The 20828-nt window shown below is 35.2% G+C and overlaps 3 protein-coding genes and 1 pseudogene across 3 annotated transcripts; 3 read left to right on the top strand and 1 right to left on the bottom strand.

Annotated features, from left to right (window-relative positions):
* Positions 1-583: 583 nt before the first annotated feature.
* Positions 584-2174, top strand: LOC120214390 (probable WRKY transcription factor 27). Its single transcript, XM_039212544.1, is given in 5 exon segments — positions 584-754; positions 757-1238; positions 1313-1420; positions 1539-1727; positions 1729-2174. Coding segments are annotated over 5 exon segments (1164 nt in total). The 5' UTR covers positions 584-709; the 3' UTR covers positions 2069-2174.
* Positions 2175-5328: 3154 nt separating this feature from the next.
* Positions 5329-7082, top strand: LOC120208373 (probable NADH dehydrogenase [ubiquinone] 1 alpha subcomplex subunit 5, mitochondrial). The gene is made up of 2 exons (XM_039207692.1): positions 5329-5808; positions 6708-7082. Exons 1-2 carry the CDS (start codon positions 5496-5498, stop codon positions 6893-6895), a joined length of 501 nt encoding a protein of 166 aa, XP_039063623.1. The 5' UTR covers positions 5329-5495; the 3' UTR covers positions 6896-7082.
* A 2632-nt stretch (positions 7083-9714) lies between these two features.
* LOC120208276 lies at positions 9715-12172 on the top strand (annotated as a pseudogene).
* Positions 12173-12526: 354 nt separating this feature from the next.
* LOC120208180 (F-box protein At5g52880) lies at positions 12527-14897 on the bottom strand. The gene is made up of 6 exons (XM_039207539.1): positions 14600-14897; positions 13678-13832; positions 13456-13543; positions 13148-13305; positions 12876-13021; positions 12527-12805 (listed from the first exon to the last, which is right to left on the bottom strand). Exons 1-6 carry the CDS (start codon positions 14782-14784, stop codon positions 12659-12661), a joined length of 879 nt encoding a protein of 292 aa, XP_039063470.1. The 5' UTR covers positions 14785-14897; the 3' UTR covers positions 12527-12658.
* Between the last annotated feature and the right edge of the window lie 5931 nt (positions 14898-20828).

The raw sequence follows: 20828 nt of genomic DNA, 5'->3' as shown, positions 1-20828 counted from the left end.
TTTAATAAATATTTTATTATTTTAAATTTAAATAATTACACTCTGAATATTTGATCACCTAATTTAAATAAGCAAATTGGAAGCATCGTCGTTACAATTGCCCAATTGTTCTGCTCCGTTGACAAATTCACGAAGTCAAAGAAAAAGCTAAAGTGGAAATTAAAACTCATAAAGAAAAAAAATCAACTATTTTTTCTCAGTAGAATTTAGTCCCTTTTGTTTTAATTTATTAAAATTTAGTATTTATATGCTGAAAATTATTATGTTGTTCTAAATAGGTGATAATTAATCGGCAATCCAACATTTTACAAGTAAAGAATCAATGAAAAACAGTAGTTCATCAATTTTATATCCAACAAAGTAGCAATGATCATCCGTTCAAGATCAAAGAATTGAATTATGATAAATTAAAATAGAGGGATTAAACTTCTCATTTTGTATATTAGAAGGATACAATTCAGATTTAGACCGAAAATTTTCTTTCCCTTTCATGAAATGAATGGAGTACGCATTTGACATTTCTATTTAATTTTGTCCTGTATAAATATTAACAATGACCAAGTCAGTGCACCGCCGATCCTCTCTCTGTTTCACACCAAAAAACGAAAGTCAACGCTGTTCTTTCTGCGTCGCCTCCTTACTTTTCTTCCCATTTGCGTATAAGGAAAACGCATCTGAGATTTCGGAGTTCGAAATTTCATCAAAAAAGATGGCCGAGGATTGGGATCTCTATGCCGTTGTAAGGAGTTGCACGCGGCCGCCGCCAATACCAGTAGATATGCCGCCGTTGAAAGCAGCAGCAGCAACAACAACAACAATCAAAATTGCGGTAGTTCAAGGGAAGATCCTTTGGCTTGCTTAGCCTCGTTGACGTTCGAGGAAGAAGACGACCCTTTACATTTAAAAGCGGTTTCCCTGCATGATTCTTACATGTCCTTTTTGCCGAAAATCGACCCCACCACTATAATCACCACTAAGCAAGGCATGGATCCATGTTCTTCGAGTTCTGCCCACGGAGGTTTTAGTGGCCAACTTCATCATCATCACCGTCAAAGGCTGCAAGAACAGTCCACAACCACCGCCGTTGGGGTTGGCTCCCCGTTGACCTCCAACCTCCTCTCCTATTTCACTTTCGGCGGCTTTGGGAATCAACAGCAGCAGCAAAAACCACAGTCGCAGGAGGTTCAACAACGAGTTCAACCACAGGCTCAGACACCAAGATCAAGAAAGAGGTAAACGCCACTTGTTTTCCAAAATATCGATGCTGTTTTCCAGTATTTTCTCAGCTGAAATCCTTTGTTTTTACAGAAAGAATCAGCTGAAGAACCGTATGCCATGTAATTGCAGATAATTTGTTATCGGATCCTTGGGCATGGCGTAAATACGGACAGAAACCCATCAAAGGCTCTCCGTATCCAAGGTAAAGTGACTCAATGAAGGTTTCAATTAGATTCTGTTTTAGTGATAAATTCTTATAATTTTACTTTTCTTCTTTATTCAATGAATGTGTAATTAAAGATGAATTTTGGTTTTTTCAGGAACTACTACAGGTGCAGTAGCTCGAAAGGGTGTTCGGCGAGGAAACAATTGGAGCGTAGCAATACGGATCCCAACATCTTTATCGTTACCTACACCGGCGAACACACGCACCCCAAGCCGACTCACCGGAACTCTCTCGCCGGAAGTACTCGGACAAGGTTTCAACTGTTCAAAATGCCGCTGCCACCACCACACTGCTTCTTGCTCCTCTCCTCAATCCGCCACGAGCCTCTCTCCCATCTCTCCCACGACCCCACTTTCGGCGCCTGAAGACGCCACTGTCGCCGTGCAAAACGCCGGTGAGGATGAAAGAGTAGGCATGGCTCTTGAAAGTGAAAGCGATGAATACGACGACGATCTTTTGATCCCCAACGTGCATGTAGATGAAGATCTCTTTGAGGGTTTGGGAGAACTCGTTGGAAGTGCTGGTAGTGGAGTAGGACGAAGCCTGATCTTTGGTGATAACTTCTCGTCTTGGAGCACGGATAACTCTACTGCCACCGGCGCCGCCTCCAGCGGTGGATACTAGACTTATTTTTATTATCGTCGTTTTTTAGTTCACTACATTTTTTGGGGGTTGGATCCGTTGGGTATAGAGAGATTAAGAATACCTAGAGTTTATGTAATTTGATTTTCATTTAATAATTTCTCGCTAGCAAGATAAAAAAGGAAAATAAAGCATATTTTGTAAGTACAATCATAAAATCTATTTTATGTACTAATAAATCATATAAAATAGAAACAATTTATGAATAAGAAAATATTTATGGTTTTGATTATTTTTATTAAATAATAAAAAAGAGGATAAATATATAAAACTATATATATTCATACGTTTAATATAGTTAAAAATGAATTAATATGATTATATAAATCACTAAAATTAATATGATTTTTAATTTTATGTATGTTAAAACTCATTGAGTGATATTAGTGATAAAAGAAATTATTTAGTAATATAAGAAAATGTTGATATCCCTAAAAGATTCGGATTAAAATAATTATATTTAAAGAATGTACGTGCATTGTCATATTTTCTTTAAAAGCCTAACAACGAATTTTATATTTAATATATGGGTAAACTACATAAATAGTCATTAATTTTTAGGATATTTTCACTTTGGTCATTACAATTTTAAAAGTCACACTATCATATTAAACTTTTATTACACTCTTTGTTGTTAGTTGTTGTTAGGAAAAATTGATCTAACATGCTAAAAAACCTAACAATACCTTAAACTTCTTCTAAATTGGCCGTTACCGCTCGTATGACATGCAACTACATAGTCGATGTTTTTTCAATACCTATCCACAACCGCAATTGTCTATAACAATAACAGTAAACAACACCAAAACAGAAAAATAATAATGATATAAGAGAAAAATAATATTATCCGATTCGACCTTAAAGAGTTGTCAATAAATGAAGCATGTGTCGATCAATCCTAAAGATGGGAATGTTTTGTTTTGCGAGAAATTAACATATTTTGGTTTAAAGCTATATGACGGTAGACAATAATGAGTTAGAAAATTTTGGCTTTCAGTGTTGATTGAGATTTGAGGAGATTAAAGGGTTTTTTCCGTTAACTTGAATCAAATAAAATAAAGAAACTAACAATAGGAGTAATTCGATGATCATTTCGATCAAATAAATCATTAAATGACGACAAAAATGATGATAAAAAGATCGATGATTGTCCATTTGGAAGAATAAGATTATATTTTTTTAACTTACCACATCATTTTTTTAACAACAAATGGGATTGAGTCCCATGGAGGGCATTTCATAATTTAGGTCTCCTACGGAAGCTGCTCTCACCTAGTGGGGCAGTCTACTATCTTACCTCCCCCTTACCCCATATAAACAAGGGACATCCATTTTTTAAAGACAATGCTTGTTATAAAAGCACAATAAAAATTAAATGCTTGTAATATAAATTTTAAAAGTTCAATGACCAAAATATAAATGTCCTTAAAAATCATTGGCCATCAATATATTATACCTTTAATATATTATCATTACCACATAATTTTTTATATTAAGATTATCAGTAAATCTTATAAGAAAATATAAAATCTTAAATATTTTAAAAAATATAGTTACTCATCATGAGATATTAATTAATTCATTATTAATAATATATATGTGAATAAAAATGTTTGAACGAATCAACTAACATCAAAGACTTGCTACAACAATAATTGAAACAATAAAATTAGCACCTGGCAGACCTCCTTGACTAAACATATAATTAACAAAAAGATATGAAAATTTAAAAATTATGAATATTGTAATTTATGAAACTATAATTACAATCTTAAGATATTTATATAATTATATCTACAAATAATTGACATAATATATAATTAAAATTACGATTTTTTGTAAAAATTAATTACGATAATAATCAATATATTTATATAATTATCGCTGAATTAATTATTATAAAAGATAAACCACAAACTGATAAGAATCTGTCCAGTAAGGTTGAAACATGATAAGAGCTGGAATTGCGAGTTCAGACCGTGTCCGGTTCGGTCGGGGTGGGAAAAGGACGACCTTTATCAAGGGACAAAAGCCAAGATTCCTTTCCTCTCAGTTCACAAAGGGTGGATTTTGGTAATAAGTGGCTTCCAAGGTCAAATATTATTTTAATAAATAATTTTAAGAGTTAGTCAAACTTGTTTTATTTGGATTAACTCTAAAATTATTTTAATAATACAAAAAGAAAAGGGAGAACTGAGGCCGATATGGAGGGTCGAGATTTGTATTTTAAAATATATTTGTATAACTACAATCATAACTAATAACTAATAATATATAAATTAAATTATAATTTTAATCAATAATATATAAATAATTCAATTAATAATTAGAATATATATAGATATGAGTAGTACATAATAATATTTAAATTAGAATTGAAATTTAAATATACTTGATAATATTCAAGTTTAAACAAACACGTCGATGATCTCGAACCTTTACCGACAAAACTAAATCTCATTCCATTCGTCACGGACAAAGTTATTATTATTCCAATTCTATTTTGAGCTTTAAGCTTCAAAGAATGTTGAGTGCAATAAATTATGAAATACTCTAAAAAGAATGTGTATGATGAACGAATGTGACCTAAGGGCATCCTTTGCGATTCTTATCTTAGTAAAGTTACCTAATGGCCAAATGTGACCTAAGGGCATCCTTTGCGATTCTTATCTTAGTAAAGTTACCTAATGGCTGAATGTGACCTAAGGGCATCCTTTGCGTTTCTTTGTGCAATAAACAAAGTGAATTCGAGGTAAAGTTGTATACGTAAAAGTTACAAAACTTTAAAAGTTTCAAAATTATGCTAAAATAATTGCTTCGGTCACTAAACTTTTAAAAGTTACAAAATTAAACATATCAAACTGTTATAAAATGGAAATTATGATGCTATATTTAATTGTAAAAGTTCAATAAATTTAATGATTATTTCATAACAGTTTGACAACTTTAAGACCATTTTGTAATTATCTGATAAATTTAGACTAAAATGATCATTTTAGCATAGTACAGACACTATTGATGTACTTTTCCCAATTTATTAGTACTTGAACCAAGTTTTAATAGTTTAATAAATTTAATAACCATTAATCTAAATTAAATATTACAAAAACCATGATGAACTTATTTATTTTCTTTTTTCATCATTATGGGCTAGTCATGGCCCAAGAGAGTCTTCAAAAACAAAAGCCTACAAAAGACCCGTCATCTTCGACCCACAAGATAACGGCCGAGATTCGTTCTTCCTATGAATTCGCCACACAGGATTCAACGACCACCCAACTCAATTACATTCTCTTAATCTCCGAGCTCGGTTCTCTGTTAATCGCAACAGAAGAAAAAAACGTCTGAGGCCAGAGAAGTAATACAGTGCGCCGCCAGAGTCCGAAGGTGAAATAGACAAAGCTGAAAAATGTTCCTGCGATTGGTTGCGCGGCCGTTGTTGGCGAAGGTGAAAGAGACAACGGGGATCGTTGGGTTATACGTTGTCCCCAACGCCAGGGAAGTCTTGATCGGGCTCTACAACAAGACCCTTAAGGAGATCCAGGCAGTACCCGAAGACGAGGGCTACCGTAAGGCCGTGGAGAGCTTCACGCGCCACCGTCTGAAGGCCTGCCAAGAGGAAGAAGACTGGGAAATGATCGAGAAGCGTCTAGGATGTGGCCAGGTGGAGGAGCTCATTGAGGAAGCGCGCGACGAGCTCACTCTTATCGGGAAGATGATCGGTTCGTACCCATTCCATCTCTTTCTTTTTTTCCCCTTATTTAAAATTTTGTTTTAATTATTATGTCATTTTAGGGTTCGTCCTTTGTTCAGGGTTGGTTTAGTCTTCCTTCATGCAAATTTGGTTAAATTAGAGCTGGTTATTGCTTTGTTCAACTACGGCTGCCAATGAGAAATGATAAATTTTGTCAATAAGAAGGTATTAGAATTGCTTAATCATAATCGAAAATGTGCATAGAATTTTGAATGAATTTGACGGTGAAAGTATTATAGAAATCTACTTTGTATCGACTGAGAATAATAGGTTGGTGGGTAAAATCGAAATGGTTGCCGGCTTTTGGAAAGGGATATATTATACTTGCATATTTGCATTGACATTGAGACCAATATTCATCTTTTTTCTATAAGGTTAACTAATCTAAATTAGTTAATCATTTTTATGTATGCGGTGGCCAGTGAAATGAGAATGTTTACTGATTACCTCAATCTTCGAAACTTGCTTTATTTAAATGACATTGAGACTGATGTTAATGCGTGTTGTTCTTCTGGTCTAGCATCACTTATCCTTCACCTTTGAAGGCCCGGTAGTTGTTTTAGTTGTCCCGAGCATATAGGTAGTTAACTGGTAACTCGTATTTGTAATTTATCGATGCATTTATTTTTAGTTGCAGACGTCAATGTTTCTGGTCTACTCTGTGGCAGTTTTTTTTTTGTTAATGTTATTATGTTGGTTGGCACTCTCACAGCTGTTTGATGAGCTTTAATCTGTTCTCTAGAGTCTAGTAAAGTCTTCCTCTGCTGCTAGCTGCAAGTCTTTATATGAAGTAAAATTGCTAGAAAACTTCTGATGCTTTGCATTTTCCGAATTATGACATGCCATTCTATATCATGTTGGTTGCAGAGTGGGATCCTTGGGGTGTTCCCGATGACTATGAATGCGAGGTTATCGAAAATGATGCTCCAGTTCCCAAGCATGTTCCACTGCACCGTCCCGGTCCTCTCCCGGAGGAGTTCTACAAGACGCTCGAAGCCCTTTCTAAAAAGGATGATCCTAAAATCACCTCGGGGGAGCCACAGACAAAGGAGTAAGCATGCTGAAGGCATTTTGGCTATGGACACTTATGTTTTCAAAGTCGAAGATTGCATTTTTCTAATCACCCTTTGTTTTTGTTTTTTTCAATCTCGTATTGTGCCTGTTCTTTGATGGAACATAACTTAAACCCTAAAGACAAAAGCTAGAACCATTCAGCTGCTAATAATATTAATGCTTGGGTCCTCTCAGCTATTTTTCTCCATCCTTAAGAAATTTATACAAATTTATCATTTATTATTCGTTAGCTAGACGTTATTCGATGATTTAAACACGACCTTGATCGAATCTATTTTCTTATAAATTTCATTTGTCTGAGGATGTGATCTTTCCCCTGCAACAAAGAGGTGAACTTCGTTCCTAATCTCCACCCAGCTCTGGCTAGGATTCTTTCCTCGATTGTTTTTCTCTCATCACCTTGAGTGTCCTCTCCACTAGGTCACGTTAACTGGAGTCCTCATACAAGTTTACTAGCAGTATATAGAATGCTCGACCTGATGGGTTGAGTTGCCTCGTTTTGCCATATCTTCGACTAGAGGTATATTTCTATGCGCTTTGCAGGCGTGCAATAATGTCTTGTAGATCAAAGGATAACCTGCAATCAAAGAGGTCGACAAGATAAGATTTGGTAAGCTTATTCTTCTAAATACTCTCAACGCATCATCGGCTTTATCGAAGCATTTGACATACATGTTGACAAGAGCATTTCCAACCGAACCATCATCCTCCAAATCAGCCACTGTGCCACCTTTGAGTGAACCTGTTACCCAAGTTCTAATCTTCAAGACATGAAGAGATCATCATTGTCCAAGAAACAGTATTACAATTTCCCATATCAATAAACAAGTTAGAAGCTTCACTTATTCAATCAATTTTGGAGTAAAAATCAATCAAACCGCTGACCATAACCAGGTTCTGATCCATCCCTTGCTTAATCATATAACCTTGAATGAAAGTCCCATCCTCAAAGTCGAACGTGAACGCAACACACTGGACGTTGTAAACTCATTCGGGCATTGCCAAGATATTAGCATCCCAGTCCAAGACACGACGTCTTTTTTGTGGCATTTCGTTGAAGAAAGTGGCGTGCGTTGTCCACTCTAGTCTCCAAAGTATTTGGCATAAGTGGTGTGGAAGACCCAGTTTTATTATAGGAATTTGAATGTATATATACCTTCTTTGAAAGAGTTGGAATTGCAAAATGACTTGAACATGTTAGTTCCAAAAGTGTTGTTGCTTCGTTTCTGTTAATGACCCTGTTGGCCGTCTTGCAAAACACGAACACCAATAGCATGGAAAGTAATTCCTTGCAAAATCGAATCAGCTGCTTATTCAAAACAGGAGCTTTCTTGTTTATGAGATAATAAAAGATTCGATGAAGCAACTGGCTTAATTGCTTGAAATCAACAATTCCCTTCGAATGGTAGCTTTCTTGTGTATGAAAAGTATTTCTTTTCTTAAAAGATGTATATATGATTTTTAGAAATTATCTACATTAACAAAATAAACAATCATGAAAGAACTACCGTACTATAAAGTATTAAAATTGGATACCAAAAATCATACTTTTTATTTTTATTGCTCAATGAACTTTACGGTGCGGAGCAAAGGTACATAGGGTGTTGATGTTGGAAAATTGAAGATTGCTTTACCGATGGAGGAGTTGGAAATTGAGTTGGTGTGCTCGACTGAGGTGGAGAAACGAGTCAAGGAATTGATGGAGTCGAAAAAAGGTGACTCCGGTTAGGGAGCGGATTATAGATATGAAAAATGCAGCAGCCTGGTGGCGGTGAGTGAGGGAGGTTCCTTTTGGATTGCTGTGGCCAAGCTTTTTGAGTCATGGAAGCAGGCAGAAATGAAGGCATGAAAAATACAGTACATGGTTACATTACAAATTAACTGTAACGGTTCAGTTCATTTCTGCAGATCGCCTCCGGCCGTTCACCTTCCTCCGTTTCCCCAAAGACATCAAATGCACCTTACCTTCCATCTTCGACCGAGCGGTAAATGTAAAATCTTCGGACCTGAGGTTGCTTCTGAAATTTGTATCATTTCTTACATTGATCAAGTTCAGTACTGCATTTATATTTTTGTTGTTAATCCCCCGACTCTTGTCATTGTGAGCAAAGCCAACCCAACTTGTTTGCCCCTGTGTAGGCGAAACGAACACTGGTTTTTGTGTTTCCATATCTGAAGTAGCCAAAATTCGGGTTCTAGACGGTCTTTTGAGCAACTAATCTCATGTTGAACAAAGGTTCAGAGAGGTACTACAGTTGACTCTCGATCACAACCGAGCGCATTCGAAACTTTGGATGTCTGGAGGTGAATAGCAGTGCTGATAAAACTAAAATCAGTACAATAATGACCATAAGAGCTGCAAGTATAGCAAGATTCTTTCCATTGAGCTCGAATGATCATTTCGAGGTCGAATCTTTCGATTCTTGAGGTTGCTCCTCGAGGTCTGATGACTGTTTGGATGTTCCAGACCGGAATTATAGTGTTAACGGTCATGCATACGAACAACCCGAAGTTCCATGTTCGATCAGGATCATTTGTCGATGACGCCTTTATTGTTGGGACCGAAGTTTCCCCTTCGTTTGTTTGACCTGAGAATGAACACGCGATTCTTGGTGAGGAACACGAATTTCGGTGACTTCAAGTGAGAAGTTAGTAACGTGACGTTTGCATATAGGGGGACAAGGATGGGGAGACCGGATCAAGAAAGGTCGAGCCAGGATTAGGTCAACAAGAAAGAGATTTTTATAACGGGAAACGAATGGGAGGCCAGAGAATAAATAACCGAAGCAAGAAATTAGCAAGTCCCTCATTTTTCGTTACACTCGTAAGACCTTAGCTTCGGATCACCATTCCCCCTCCGGAACCTACAAATTTAAACTCCTCGGTTTACGCCTTCCTATCCTTTGAAACCAACCGCACATTGCATCCAATGGCGGAGCTCATCGAGTCGAAGATGGAGGAGATCGCCGATAAGATCTCCGAGAAGATCCACCGCAAGTCCTCTTCCACCTCATCTTCCTCCGATTCCGACGACGACAAGCGTTCTCACGGCCACAAACTCCCTTTCAAGTCCAAGGTTTATCGCCTCTTCGGCAGAGAGAAGCCCCTTCATCAAGTCTTAGGCGCTGGAAAACGTAAAACTATTTCATATGATTTATCGTTTATATGTGTATGTTGATTCTGCGAATTAATTTTTATTAAATCAGTATTATATGGCATGCTCTGTTTTACTAATTGATTTCGTAATTTGATATTTAAATCAAAGAATTACTAATCATAATCCTGCTTCCCCTCTCTCTTTTGATTGAGTCCAGATACGAAATCTTTCAAATTCACGATTTCAATACTACTGCCTTCATTTTAATGCATTTTTTCCTGTTTATGTAATTCGTGAGTTGTGAATGCTAATGTAATTTATTTCGGTTAGACTTAGATCCAGAATCTTGCTTCGTTCTTCTGTTTGATTGAGTCCAGTTACGAAAGTAAGGATTTCAACTTAATCGCCTTCATTTTGATGCAACTTTTTTAAAAAAATTGAGAGTTGTGAATGATATTATGAGTAGAAGAATCATGTGACATTACTCAATTAAAGCATTGATTATTATTTTTCTATCGTTTGATATCGTCTTTTATGGTCATTCAATGATGATCTGCAGCTGCTGATATTCTTCTGTGGAGGAACAAGAGAGTTTCTGGAGCCGTGCTTGGTGGCGTAACAGCGTTTTGGTTTCTCTTTGAAGTTATTGATTACCATTTAATCACTCTGGTTTGCCACATATTGATACTCTCTTTATCAGTCCTTTTCCTATGGTCCAATGCTTCACATTTCATCAACAAGTAAGGTTCTTCAACCATTCTCTTTATATGATTGTGTGAATGAAATCTTAATAGTAACTTTATCAACCTTGTTCATTCGAAGTTCCCCACCGACCATTCCAGAAGCTGTGATCTCTGAGAAGTGTCTCCTTAAAGCTGCATCTTGTCTATTATCTGAAATTAACCGAGCTGTGATGTTGTGCGGACCATTGCAACCGGCAAAGATTTGAAGACGTTTATCGGTGTATGTTAACATTAATGCCCCTCCTTACTTTCTTCTAGTTAACTACTTATATTAAACGACGGCGACGGGCATGTTAATCATTACATTTTTTGTTAAAACAAATAAAGAAAAATCCATCTATAGCACGAATTTGATTACGATCTTTTAACTCTTCATTTCTCATAAAATAACTGTTTTCCGTGCATATTTGAATATGAATAATATATTATGATTCTTAAATAATATAGAACTAGAATATATTAAGCATGTTCATGTTAGATTTATACCTATACCCACACTCACTTTGAATCCAACTTGTGCTATGTTTTCAACTCACTAGGTACTTTGCTTAGCTGCTATGTTTTTCTAGGCTATTGCTAAAAACCCAAGGGATAGAGTAACTCTAGTCTTTGAATTTGTTTTTTCTTTTCAATTTGGTCCTTAAACCTACTTTGGTCCATATTAGCCCTAAATTTGGTTTTTTTTGTCAGTTTGATGACATGACATTTCTATATTGTATTATTGTAACGATATTAGAATATCACCTTATCAAAAGGACTAAAAATGAGAAAAATATAAAATTCAGGAACAAAATTGAAGTTTAGAGATTAAAAACTGCTTTATCCTAAAAACCAAAGAAAAACCCCATCTCTTGGATGAAGTTGATTAATGTCGATTTTGCCTCAACTCTTCTTTTCTTGTAAAGAATTCGTATTCAGCACATATTTTGCTAGGTTTTCGACTCACTATATATGTATTTTGCTTTGCTGCTCTAGGCCGTTGCTGGATTATGGTTTGTGTCAGTTCTGGGGAGCTGTTTTAACTTCTTGACATTGGTCTACGTCGGTAAGGAATTTGGTTTTCTTTTTCCAACACTCGAAATACATCTGGATTTGATGAGACTTACATGACACAGTGTTTCTTCTGCTATACACCGTGCCGGTGTTGTACGAGAAATACGAGGACAAGGTGGATGCACATGCTGAGAAAGCAATGATCGAGATCAAGAAGCAGTATGTAATATTAGAGAAGAAGGTTATGGCTAATATAAATAAAGGGAAGAAAAGAGATTAGACGATATAAGAGGATTTTCTTTTCTTTTTGCTGAAAGCAAATTTTCTGTTCTTTTTATTGTGACCGATCATCATCTTTGAGTCTCCCGGTTTCAACTTTTATGTTTTAGTTGCTGATATACTCATTGAATATGGTTTTCAAAGGATGTTTTAACAATACTCGAGCTCGACTCGTTTACCCCTACTTGTGAATCATAACATATCTAAATACTACGATTCATTTTCATTTTGGGGTTTTATTGCTCACCCCTACCCTCATGTGAGCCAATCCTAAAAGGTCAGCCCTAATTTGATCTTTTAACCGATACAAAAAATGCAAATAAACTAAATAAATATGATAAATTGATACCTCGAATCGAACCGAATCAAAATCAAACCGATTATGTTAAAATGAAAATAAACAAGCCAAACCAAATGGAAGAATATTGATTTCTAACGGTTCGTCTAAACCCAAGATCACAATCATTTTTATTAGATAAAATTTATTGTGTGTGACTATGACCTAAACAAAATGATATTTACATAGAGTTACCTTCTCCAGTAGAAGCAGATCAATTATATGGGGGGTAGAAGGATCAAGGAAACTGCTCATTTCTATACACCATCTTCGTTTACAAAAAGATTCCACAGAACTACTTGTAAACAATAGGTGTTTTCTCAATTCTACGTATGTCTCTCGGATACGCCCATAATCTGGAAACGAGCTCTTCGTCTGACTCGCTATCACTATCCGACGAAGACATCTCCGACATATATCCATCCGTTACATAGGCGACAACCTGAAACGTGTGCGACTCTTTAGAGCACATGAAATGAGAGCCTAAAAGCAGCAACTGACATTACAAATACCTCATAGGGTGAAATAGGCTTAATCCGCGGGCTTTCGTTTTTCAGCTCACATCGGCCATTAGAGCATTTTAAATTCTTGAGCCAAACTATTGTGTCGCAATGCCCGCAATATCCCCTACCGGACATAAATTTCTTTGAATGAGTGCCTGGCATTTCAAACAACGGTAAGACGAAAAAGATGGTGTGCAAGTGTATAACATTTATAACGCATATGGCGTGGCGCATTAAAAAGGCGTTTAGGGATAAAAGGAGATATCCCCTATAATGCGAACCTTTATATGCTCTTTTAAAGGTCTCTTTCCAATCAATACTGGCCCTCGAAATCACACTCTCCTCCGGATATGTATGATCCTCGTTTACTAACCTGCTAAAGAATATTGTATAATGCAATTCCCATATATGGTTATCATTTGCCGCAAAATTCCATGACCTTCATAGAGCAATCAAAAGTCAGTAACATAAGCAACAAAAGATTCAAGGGAATCAGGGGCGGATGCAAACTGCTAACTATTACATCTTTAATCTATTAATTAGAAGATAATCGCTGCAACACGATCATTGAAAAGGGAGGAAAACTTACCAACAGACTAGTCCTGCAGAGATTAAAGATTGCAAATCTAGTAAACGGAATATGTGAACGAGAACATCTTGAGGCAATTGTGCCGGACCTGGAATACATAAGGAGATAATATATGATAAGTAACTAGACAAAAACAGATATTTGATTAACTGTATGATTAGTTTCAAATTCAATTTGGCTAAGGGCCAAAGATTTCGAAGGGGACCTATTTCGAAAGTTTACCTTTGTCTTCCTTGTGTGCTTTACCGCGCCTTTTATGAGCAACCTTTGCCTGCTTAAACTCCGCAACAACCAAGCTCTTCTTCTGTTTTGGAAAGGCAGCTTCTGCACTCTGAAGTAGGAGATGAGCTGCTGAAGCAGCGCTACCAGTCTGCATTCTACATTTAAAATAACATTCATGATAAAGTCTGAACCGTGTATGAATGGTGAGAGGTAATAATCAACCAAAACATAAAAGTTCCTGTTCAATCAAATGACATTTTGAAGCGGTCTCATCTATCATTTAATTGTGCACCCAATACCAACAAAAATGAATTCTTAACATGATGAACCATTATGCATGCATGGATGTAGTAATCAACCCAAGGCCAATATTCCGATCTAATCAACTATGATTCAAAGCAGTCGTTTATAATCAATGTCTCCGCTTCTCCCCACTTTTGATTACTAAAAAACAGATTAAATCTGAAATCGATAGAAATCAAACCGTAACAAAAAATTATGCCAATGAAGCATGTATGTATGTGTTACCCTGATATTTGGTGCCAACATATAACAATCTTACCACTCGAACCATGGCTGCCGGCTACGCTAATGAAGCATGCATATCATGCTTTACGGATATTGGAGTGTGCCGATCAATGGAACCGACATTAATTAGGTTAAGCTCAATCATTTTGAAGCCCTTTTTCCTCCTCCAAAACACCTTCCATTAACGGTCTATGAATGATAAATAAGTGTTCAACTTGATTCAATCACAGGAGATTCGCTTTAATTTTGAACTTGATTAGTTACACCCAGAATCCAATTCCAAAAAAGAAAAATTCATATAAATCAAGTTTCCAACTTTAATCAAACTACACCCAAAACCCAGAATTGACTAGGGGTAACGAATTGAAAAGGAAATTAAAAACGAAGAGCTTACTCGGGAAGAAACCGAATGGCGGCAAGGGTATGCTGAAAGATGAGGGATTGAAGCTGCTTGGGGAGTTTAGCATAAGCGCCTCTGAGAATAAAGCTGAGCTCTTCGCAGGCAATTGGGTATCGATAGATTATTGGGAGTGATTCTCCGATGCAAAGTTTTTGGTATCTCTCTGTTGAATTTGACATTTCCCCCCCCCCTCAAATTTTCATGGATTTTGCAACCGATGATTATTACAACGTTCTACGCAGGCAGGTTGGGCGAGACGAGAACAAGCTCTTCCTGGGCGTGTTTATAGGTTTGAGTTGATTCAATCTAAAAGTTTTATTTCTTTCAAATTTTATAATCGTTCAATTTAAAGTAATTTTTAATTATTTTTTTATATTTTCAAGTAAAATTTATTTTTTTATATATTTATATAAAATAATAATGTTAAACTACTGACATTTTCATTACATAAAAATATGAAGTATAGGAAGCAGGTTCAAAGAAGAAAGAGATCTTAGAGTTCAAAAATAAATAAAATCGACTTTGACTCGTGATAAATACTTCATGAAATTAAATTAAAAATTTTCACATTTTAAAAAGATGATATAATAATCTCACATTATAAAAAATAAAGATTCCGAGATTTAAAAATAGCAACTTTATAATTAGTTGACATACCCCTTTTCATTTAAGTTGTGAATTCAATATCTATTAGAAGTAAAATTTTATTTTTACACTCTCCTTAAATAGAAATTATTCTAAAAAATTATTAATCGGATACATTTTACCCTACATATTTTTCTTTAAAAATATAAAAAATAATAATCCTATAACAAAGTATTAATGAACAGTTGATACACGTGAAATCGTAATATAAATGCTAGAGGAGATTCATAATATAATCACAAACTTTTTAACTAAACAATCTCCAAACAATCCAATAATATATATTAAATAAAACTTCTTTAGAACATTGAAACCCTTAGGCATTTCCCAGTACCACACATCCACATAAAACACTACTAACCATACCCAAAATATTGACGCCAAATGGTTCATGTAATGTGGACTAACATTTTCTCCAAAAACCCTTCTAAGAATTATATACCCGTATATATGTTGGAAAAATTATTGAATGAATTGATGCTATTTACAACTAATTAATAATAAATCATTCTCTTCATGTTTCCTCTTTTAAATTTAGCCGGATCTTATGTTTCTGTCTATATGCAGAGATTCTTTCGCAGGGATTATTATGCAGGAATTAATTCCCGTTACAGACGCACATATGGTTTTAATGACTGCATATGAATACTGTTTAGCTATGTATTTATGTATTTATTTATACATGCATTGCATTTTATCTAAATTTTTAATTTTTCTGACTGCCGGAGGTCTTCCACGGAAGCTACTCTCAACCTGGCGTTGGGGGTAGCCTACTACCCTACCTCCCCCTTACCCCATACATATGGGAATTGGGTTTTGTTGTTGTTGTTGTTGTTGTTTAAAGTTACACTCATTCAATCATACCTATTCAACAATTATCTTCATGAAAAGATTAGATCATTTCAAGAAAAATGTTAAGCCCTTTCATCAAAAGGATACGTCCTTTAATCGAAAGGTTAAGTCATTTCATCGAAAGGTCTTAACCCTTCAATCCATTTCATCCTCTATAAATAGGCTAGTTAAGGCACAAATTCTATAGACAACTTTGAGACACAAGTTACACAAGTTTAGAACTTTGGAATAGGAAAAACACTTAGAAAATTCCTTCTAAATTTGTTCTTTCCTGTGATAGAGAAAGACAATATTGTGTTCGATTGATCACTACGGTTGTGCTTACTATTGTGATCGTTTGTTATTGTATCCTGAGAGACCGACATCCAACGTTATTCAAAGTACCGAGGAGAGGATGAATTTATCTTAAGGAAACTGTTCATACATGCCTCAACAATCCTTTTTTGGTTTATCTTATTCTACTCATCTGATTCTGTGTCTACATACGAGTAAACCAATTTTGTTCCTCTATTTTAATTGATTATTTATTTGTTTCATTTGATTCAATAATAATATATGTTTATTATTTTTATTTTTATCTCGGATTAACATCTTATCTAACAATCTTAAGATAGATTCCTTTTATTTTTAATACGAGATATAATGTCACACCCTCAGAACCTTCAAGCCCAAACTGTCTCAATATCAGAGTTAAGGTCTGACGGGTCGCGCGGCCTTAGACGTTTCTTGACACTTCTGAGTGACGCTTCTTGACACTTATGAGTCTTCTCTGCGACTAAGTAAGCCTTACCCAAGCCTAGTGAGCATGCAAACTCACCAAGGTTAGAACCAAGCCCTTAAGGCTTATAGGATGCGGAAGCTTTAACACCAACGTGGCTACTCCAAGCCACCAAGGTTGAACTATGGTGTGGAAGTGCAAACATAAATATGGCTACTCCAAGCCACCAAGAGAATAAAGAACAAAGAACAAAAAAACTAGAGTAAATGCCTCATAGCTTTATTACTCTCCAAAGAGAATGAATGGAATTAGATAATACGAATGAGGAGAAAAGACTCTATATTTATAGTTGAACTCCCTCTCAATCAATGACCTAGATCGATTTACATCAACGGTTAAGATATGCTCAATTAATACAAGATCCCCTAAATCAAGGAAACCCAACCCAAACCTATCTAATTACATCCATTAGTAGGATTCTTTCATTGGATAGGTGTTCACACTAGATATGGTAAGATTCTCCCACAATATCTTTTTAATTTGTTGTCTCTTACCACATTTATCGAGCTATTTTTTTAAGTTCAATCCTACCCACATACAAACCAAGCAGGTTACCAAAGCATACGAAGGATAATCGAAGATATGAAAGCATGTTGGAACTTATGGTGCACGTCAAGGTGAAACCAAACATAAACCAAGAAACATTCAAATATTGAATTTCAAAGGATCAATGATCGAACAAGTTTTATTGCACACCAAGCCTCGTCCTTTGTGGTATGCGCACCAAGCCATTGGTTGGCGTGATTTAATGATGACGATCAATAATTCAATATTAATTTGGGAGTTAGAGTGCAGTTTGCCTCGTTCTACGCGTGAATTTACAATGATCTGTTGACATTCTTTTCTCTTGTCCATATTTTTATATTAATTCTATGATCAAAGTTGATTAACCTTCATGATAGTTCAAATTGGGATTCTAATCTTTCACTGAGAGCACTTATCAAATGGTTCAAAGTTCTGCAGTTTGTTGTTTTTCCTTATTAAGGGATTCATATTTTCATCTGCTAAAGGATTTTGTTAATTTTATCCGGCATCCCGATAAGTTGAGATCGACATCGCACGTAAGATTTTAGATTATTACTATTTTTAATATTTAATGGTTATGGTTTTGGCACCATAGATGTGTTGTGAAAGTGAAAAGCCTTTTGTACTTCTGTTTCGGGTTTTAGTTTACTAAATTCCCGTCGTGCAACAGAAGCTAGTTTTGTTTCGATGTTTAGTTTATTAAATTCTCGCCGTTCAAGGAAATTGTTCTGTTTCGGGTTTTAATCCCATTGTCCAACAGAAGTTGATTTTGTTTCTGATTTTAGTTTGACTAAATCCTGACACTTAACGGATTCAACAAAATAATGTTAATTGTGAATTTCTATTTTGGGTGTTAGTTTTACTAAATTCATGTTGTTTAACATAAATTGTTTAATTGTTGAATTGTCTGTTTCAAGATTTACTCTTGTCGATTCAAAAAATTTACTTGATTTGAATAAATATGTTTTAGGATTTTAACTCCTGGCGTTTAACAGATTTTAATAATTTTCTCTGAATAATTCTGTTTCAGGAATTTTAATCTTGTCGTCCAAGAAAATTTATTTGATTTACTATTTAATAGAAATTGTTTGAAATTTTGAGTACTACTCAGACTTCAATTAAATTCAATTGTGTCGGTGGTCGAGAGCAACAACGAGAAGTCTGTGAAATTCTATGAATAGAATTTCAAGACATAACAACATAAGATGTTGTTATATTTTATCATGTTAAATATGATCAAATATAGGACGATACTCCTATTATTAGAGAGGATGTGATAGATGTTATTATCACATTTAGTGTTATCAAAGCTTGGAAGCATTCTGAATTTTTCATATCAGAATTACATCTTGAATGGATTGTCAGATACATCATATGAAGTGTATAGTATCTATAAGATTGCTAAAGAATTATGAATGACATTTGGTCATGTTCTGAGTTGTCACAGAACAAGTGGGGGAAGCTATTTTATCATCAAATTACCTAAATAAGGTAACCCACAAGAAAATAGGCAAGTGAGTTATGGAATGGTATAAAACCTTCCTACAACTACATAAAAGTATTGGGGTGTCTAATGACAAGTCAAGACACACGACTCATCGACAAAATACCATTAAACAACTGATCTCAATTAGACTTATCTATATTGGCTTTGTAAGATCAAAAGATAACACTGCGGATTCGCTAACCAATGAATTGAATCGGAATCATGTTGATAAACATAAAAAGGAATATGACTAAAACCCATTAATATTTAAGGCTCTATGTGAAGGAAAACTTAACCTAGTTGACTGGAGATCCCGATATTTAGGTTCAATGAGACAACCTACTGTGAGAGTTCCTATCGTAAGTCCATCCCTATGATGAAGTCACTGTTAAATATGTATGATTGAATGGATGCAACTTTAAACAAAAAATTAAGTCTATTCACCAAGTGACATGACTTATTATTAATTAGTTATAAATAGTATCAATTCATTCAATAATTTTTCCAACAATCCCCAATATGAATTAGCTTAATGGTTAAGACGCTGACCTGATATGGTGATAGAGTTTACATTCGATATTTGCATAAGATAGGTAGGCGTCCCTTTTTGAATCTTCCCTTGTTGATGACTCATGTGTCTTGACTTGTCATTAAACAGCCCAACACTTTTATGTAGAAAAGGTTAAGCAATGTTTTTAATGACCACTATATGTTCCGGTGAGCCGAACAACATAAGTCACTTATGTGAGAATGAAGTGGAGCCGCTTCAAAGAGACTATCGGGGCATAGTTCTCTAAACTCTTGCAAAATCAGAAGATGTCCACGGCTATATGGATATAACCATGAGAACCAAATTCTTGTCAGTGAAATATTTGTGTGAGGTATGTTATTGTTTACACCAACGATAAAACAGTTCAAAGACATCACGTCTACTGGACAACTAATAAGGTAAACATATTTTCGCAAGGGAAGATTCAAAAAGGAATGCCTACCTATCTTATGCAAATATCAAATGTAGACTCTATCACCATATCAGGTCAGTGTCTTAACCATTAAGTTCATTCATATTGGTGATTGTTGGAAAAATTATTGAATGAATTGATGCTATTTATAACTAATTAATAATAAGTCATATCACTTGGTGAATAGACTTAATTTTTGGTTTAAAGTTGCATCCATTCAATCATATCTATTTAACAATTCTAATCATGAAAATATTAAATCCTTTCAAGAAAAAGTAAAGTCATTTCATCAAAAGAAAAAGTCCTTTAATCGAAAGGTTCAGTCTTTTCATCGAAAGATCTTAACCCTTCAATCTATTTTTTTTCTATAAATAGGCTAGTTAAGGCACAAATCCTAGAGACATCTTTGAGACACATGTTACACAAGTTTAAAACTTTGGAATAGGAAAAACACTTAGAAAATTCATTCCAATTTCGTTCTTTCCAGTGATAGAAAAATGCAAGATTGTGTCGATTGATCATTATGGTTGTGTTTACTGTTGTGATCGTTTATTGTTTTATCTTGGGAGATCGATGTCCAACGTTACTCAAAGCACCGAGAAGAGGACGAATATGTCTTAAGGAAACTGTTGATGCAAGGGGATCCGAGACAGATGATGTTGAGCTGTCAGATTACACATTGATGGCACTGAGATACCATGAGTGTGATATGTTACTCATTGGGGCCGTTTTGAGTGCTTTTCAGTCTTTTGGCCATAACTTTGGCTACGGGTGTCGGAATTGCGCATAAGACCCCAATTCGGAAAGCCCCTTTCGACGCGCACGCTGTCCACATTGAGCATGACTCCATGTGGTCTTTTTTTTGACCTCAAATTTTACGGTTTTTCCATCCGAATCACTAGTTTTATTTATTTTTTACTATTTATGGTAATATTTCGCTTGTCAGTTAGGAAGTCATTTTAAATCCGATTTGAG

The sequence above is a fragment of the Hibiscus syriacus genome, unplaced genomic scaffold (assembly GCF_006381635.1).
Source record: "Hibiscus syriacus cultivar Baekdansim isolate YM2019G1 unplaced genomic scaffold, ASM638163v2 tig00000002_pilon, whole genome shotgun sequence".
Taxonomy (NCBI): Eukaryota; Viridiplantae; Streptophyta; class Magnoliopsida; order Malvales; family Malvaceae; genus Hibiscus; species Hibiscus syriacus.
Note: the sequence above shows the minus strand (reverse complement) of the source record. Positions and strands in the feature narration are given on the sequence as shown.

Coding starts and splice junctions, on each gene's coding strand:
- LOC120208373 (XM_039207692.1), top strand. CDS start 5,496: ATGTTCCTGCGATTGGTTGCGCGGCCGTTGTTGGCGAAGGTGAAAGAG. Junction 5,809..6,707: donor TCTTATCGGGAAGATGATCG/GTTCGTACCCAT, acceptor TGTTGGTTGCAG/AGTGGGATCCTTGGGGTGTT.
- LOC120208180 (XM_039207539.1), bottom strand. CDS start 14,784: ATGTCAAATTCAACAGAGAGATACCAAAAACTTTGCATCGGAGAATCA. Junction 13,544..13,677: donor AGCACACAAGGAAGACAAAG/GTAAACTTTCGA, acceptor TATGTATTCCAG/GTCCGGCACAATTGCCTCAA. Junction 12,806..12,875: donor AGCCTATTTCACCCTATGAG/GTATTTGTAATG, acceptor CACACGTTTCAG/GTTGTCGCCTATGTAACGGA.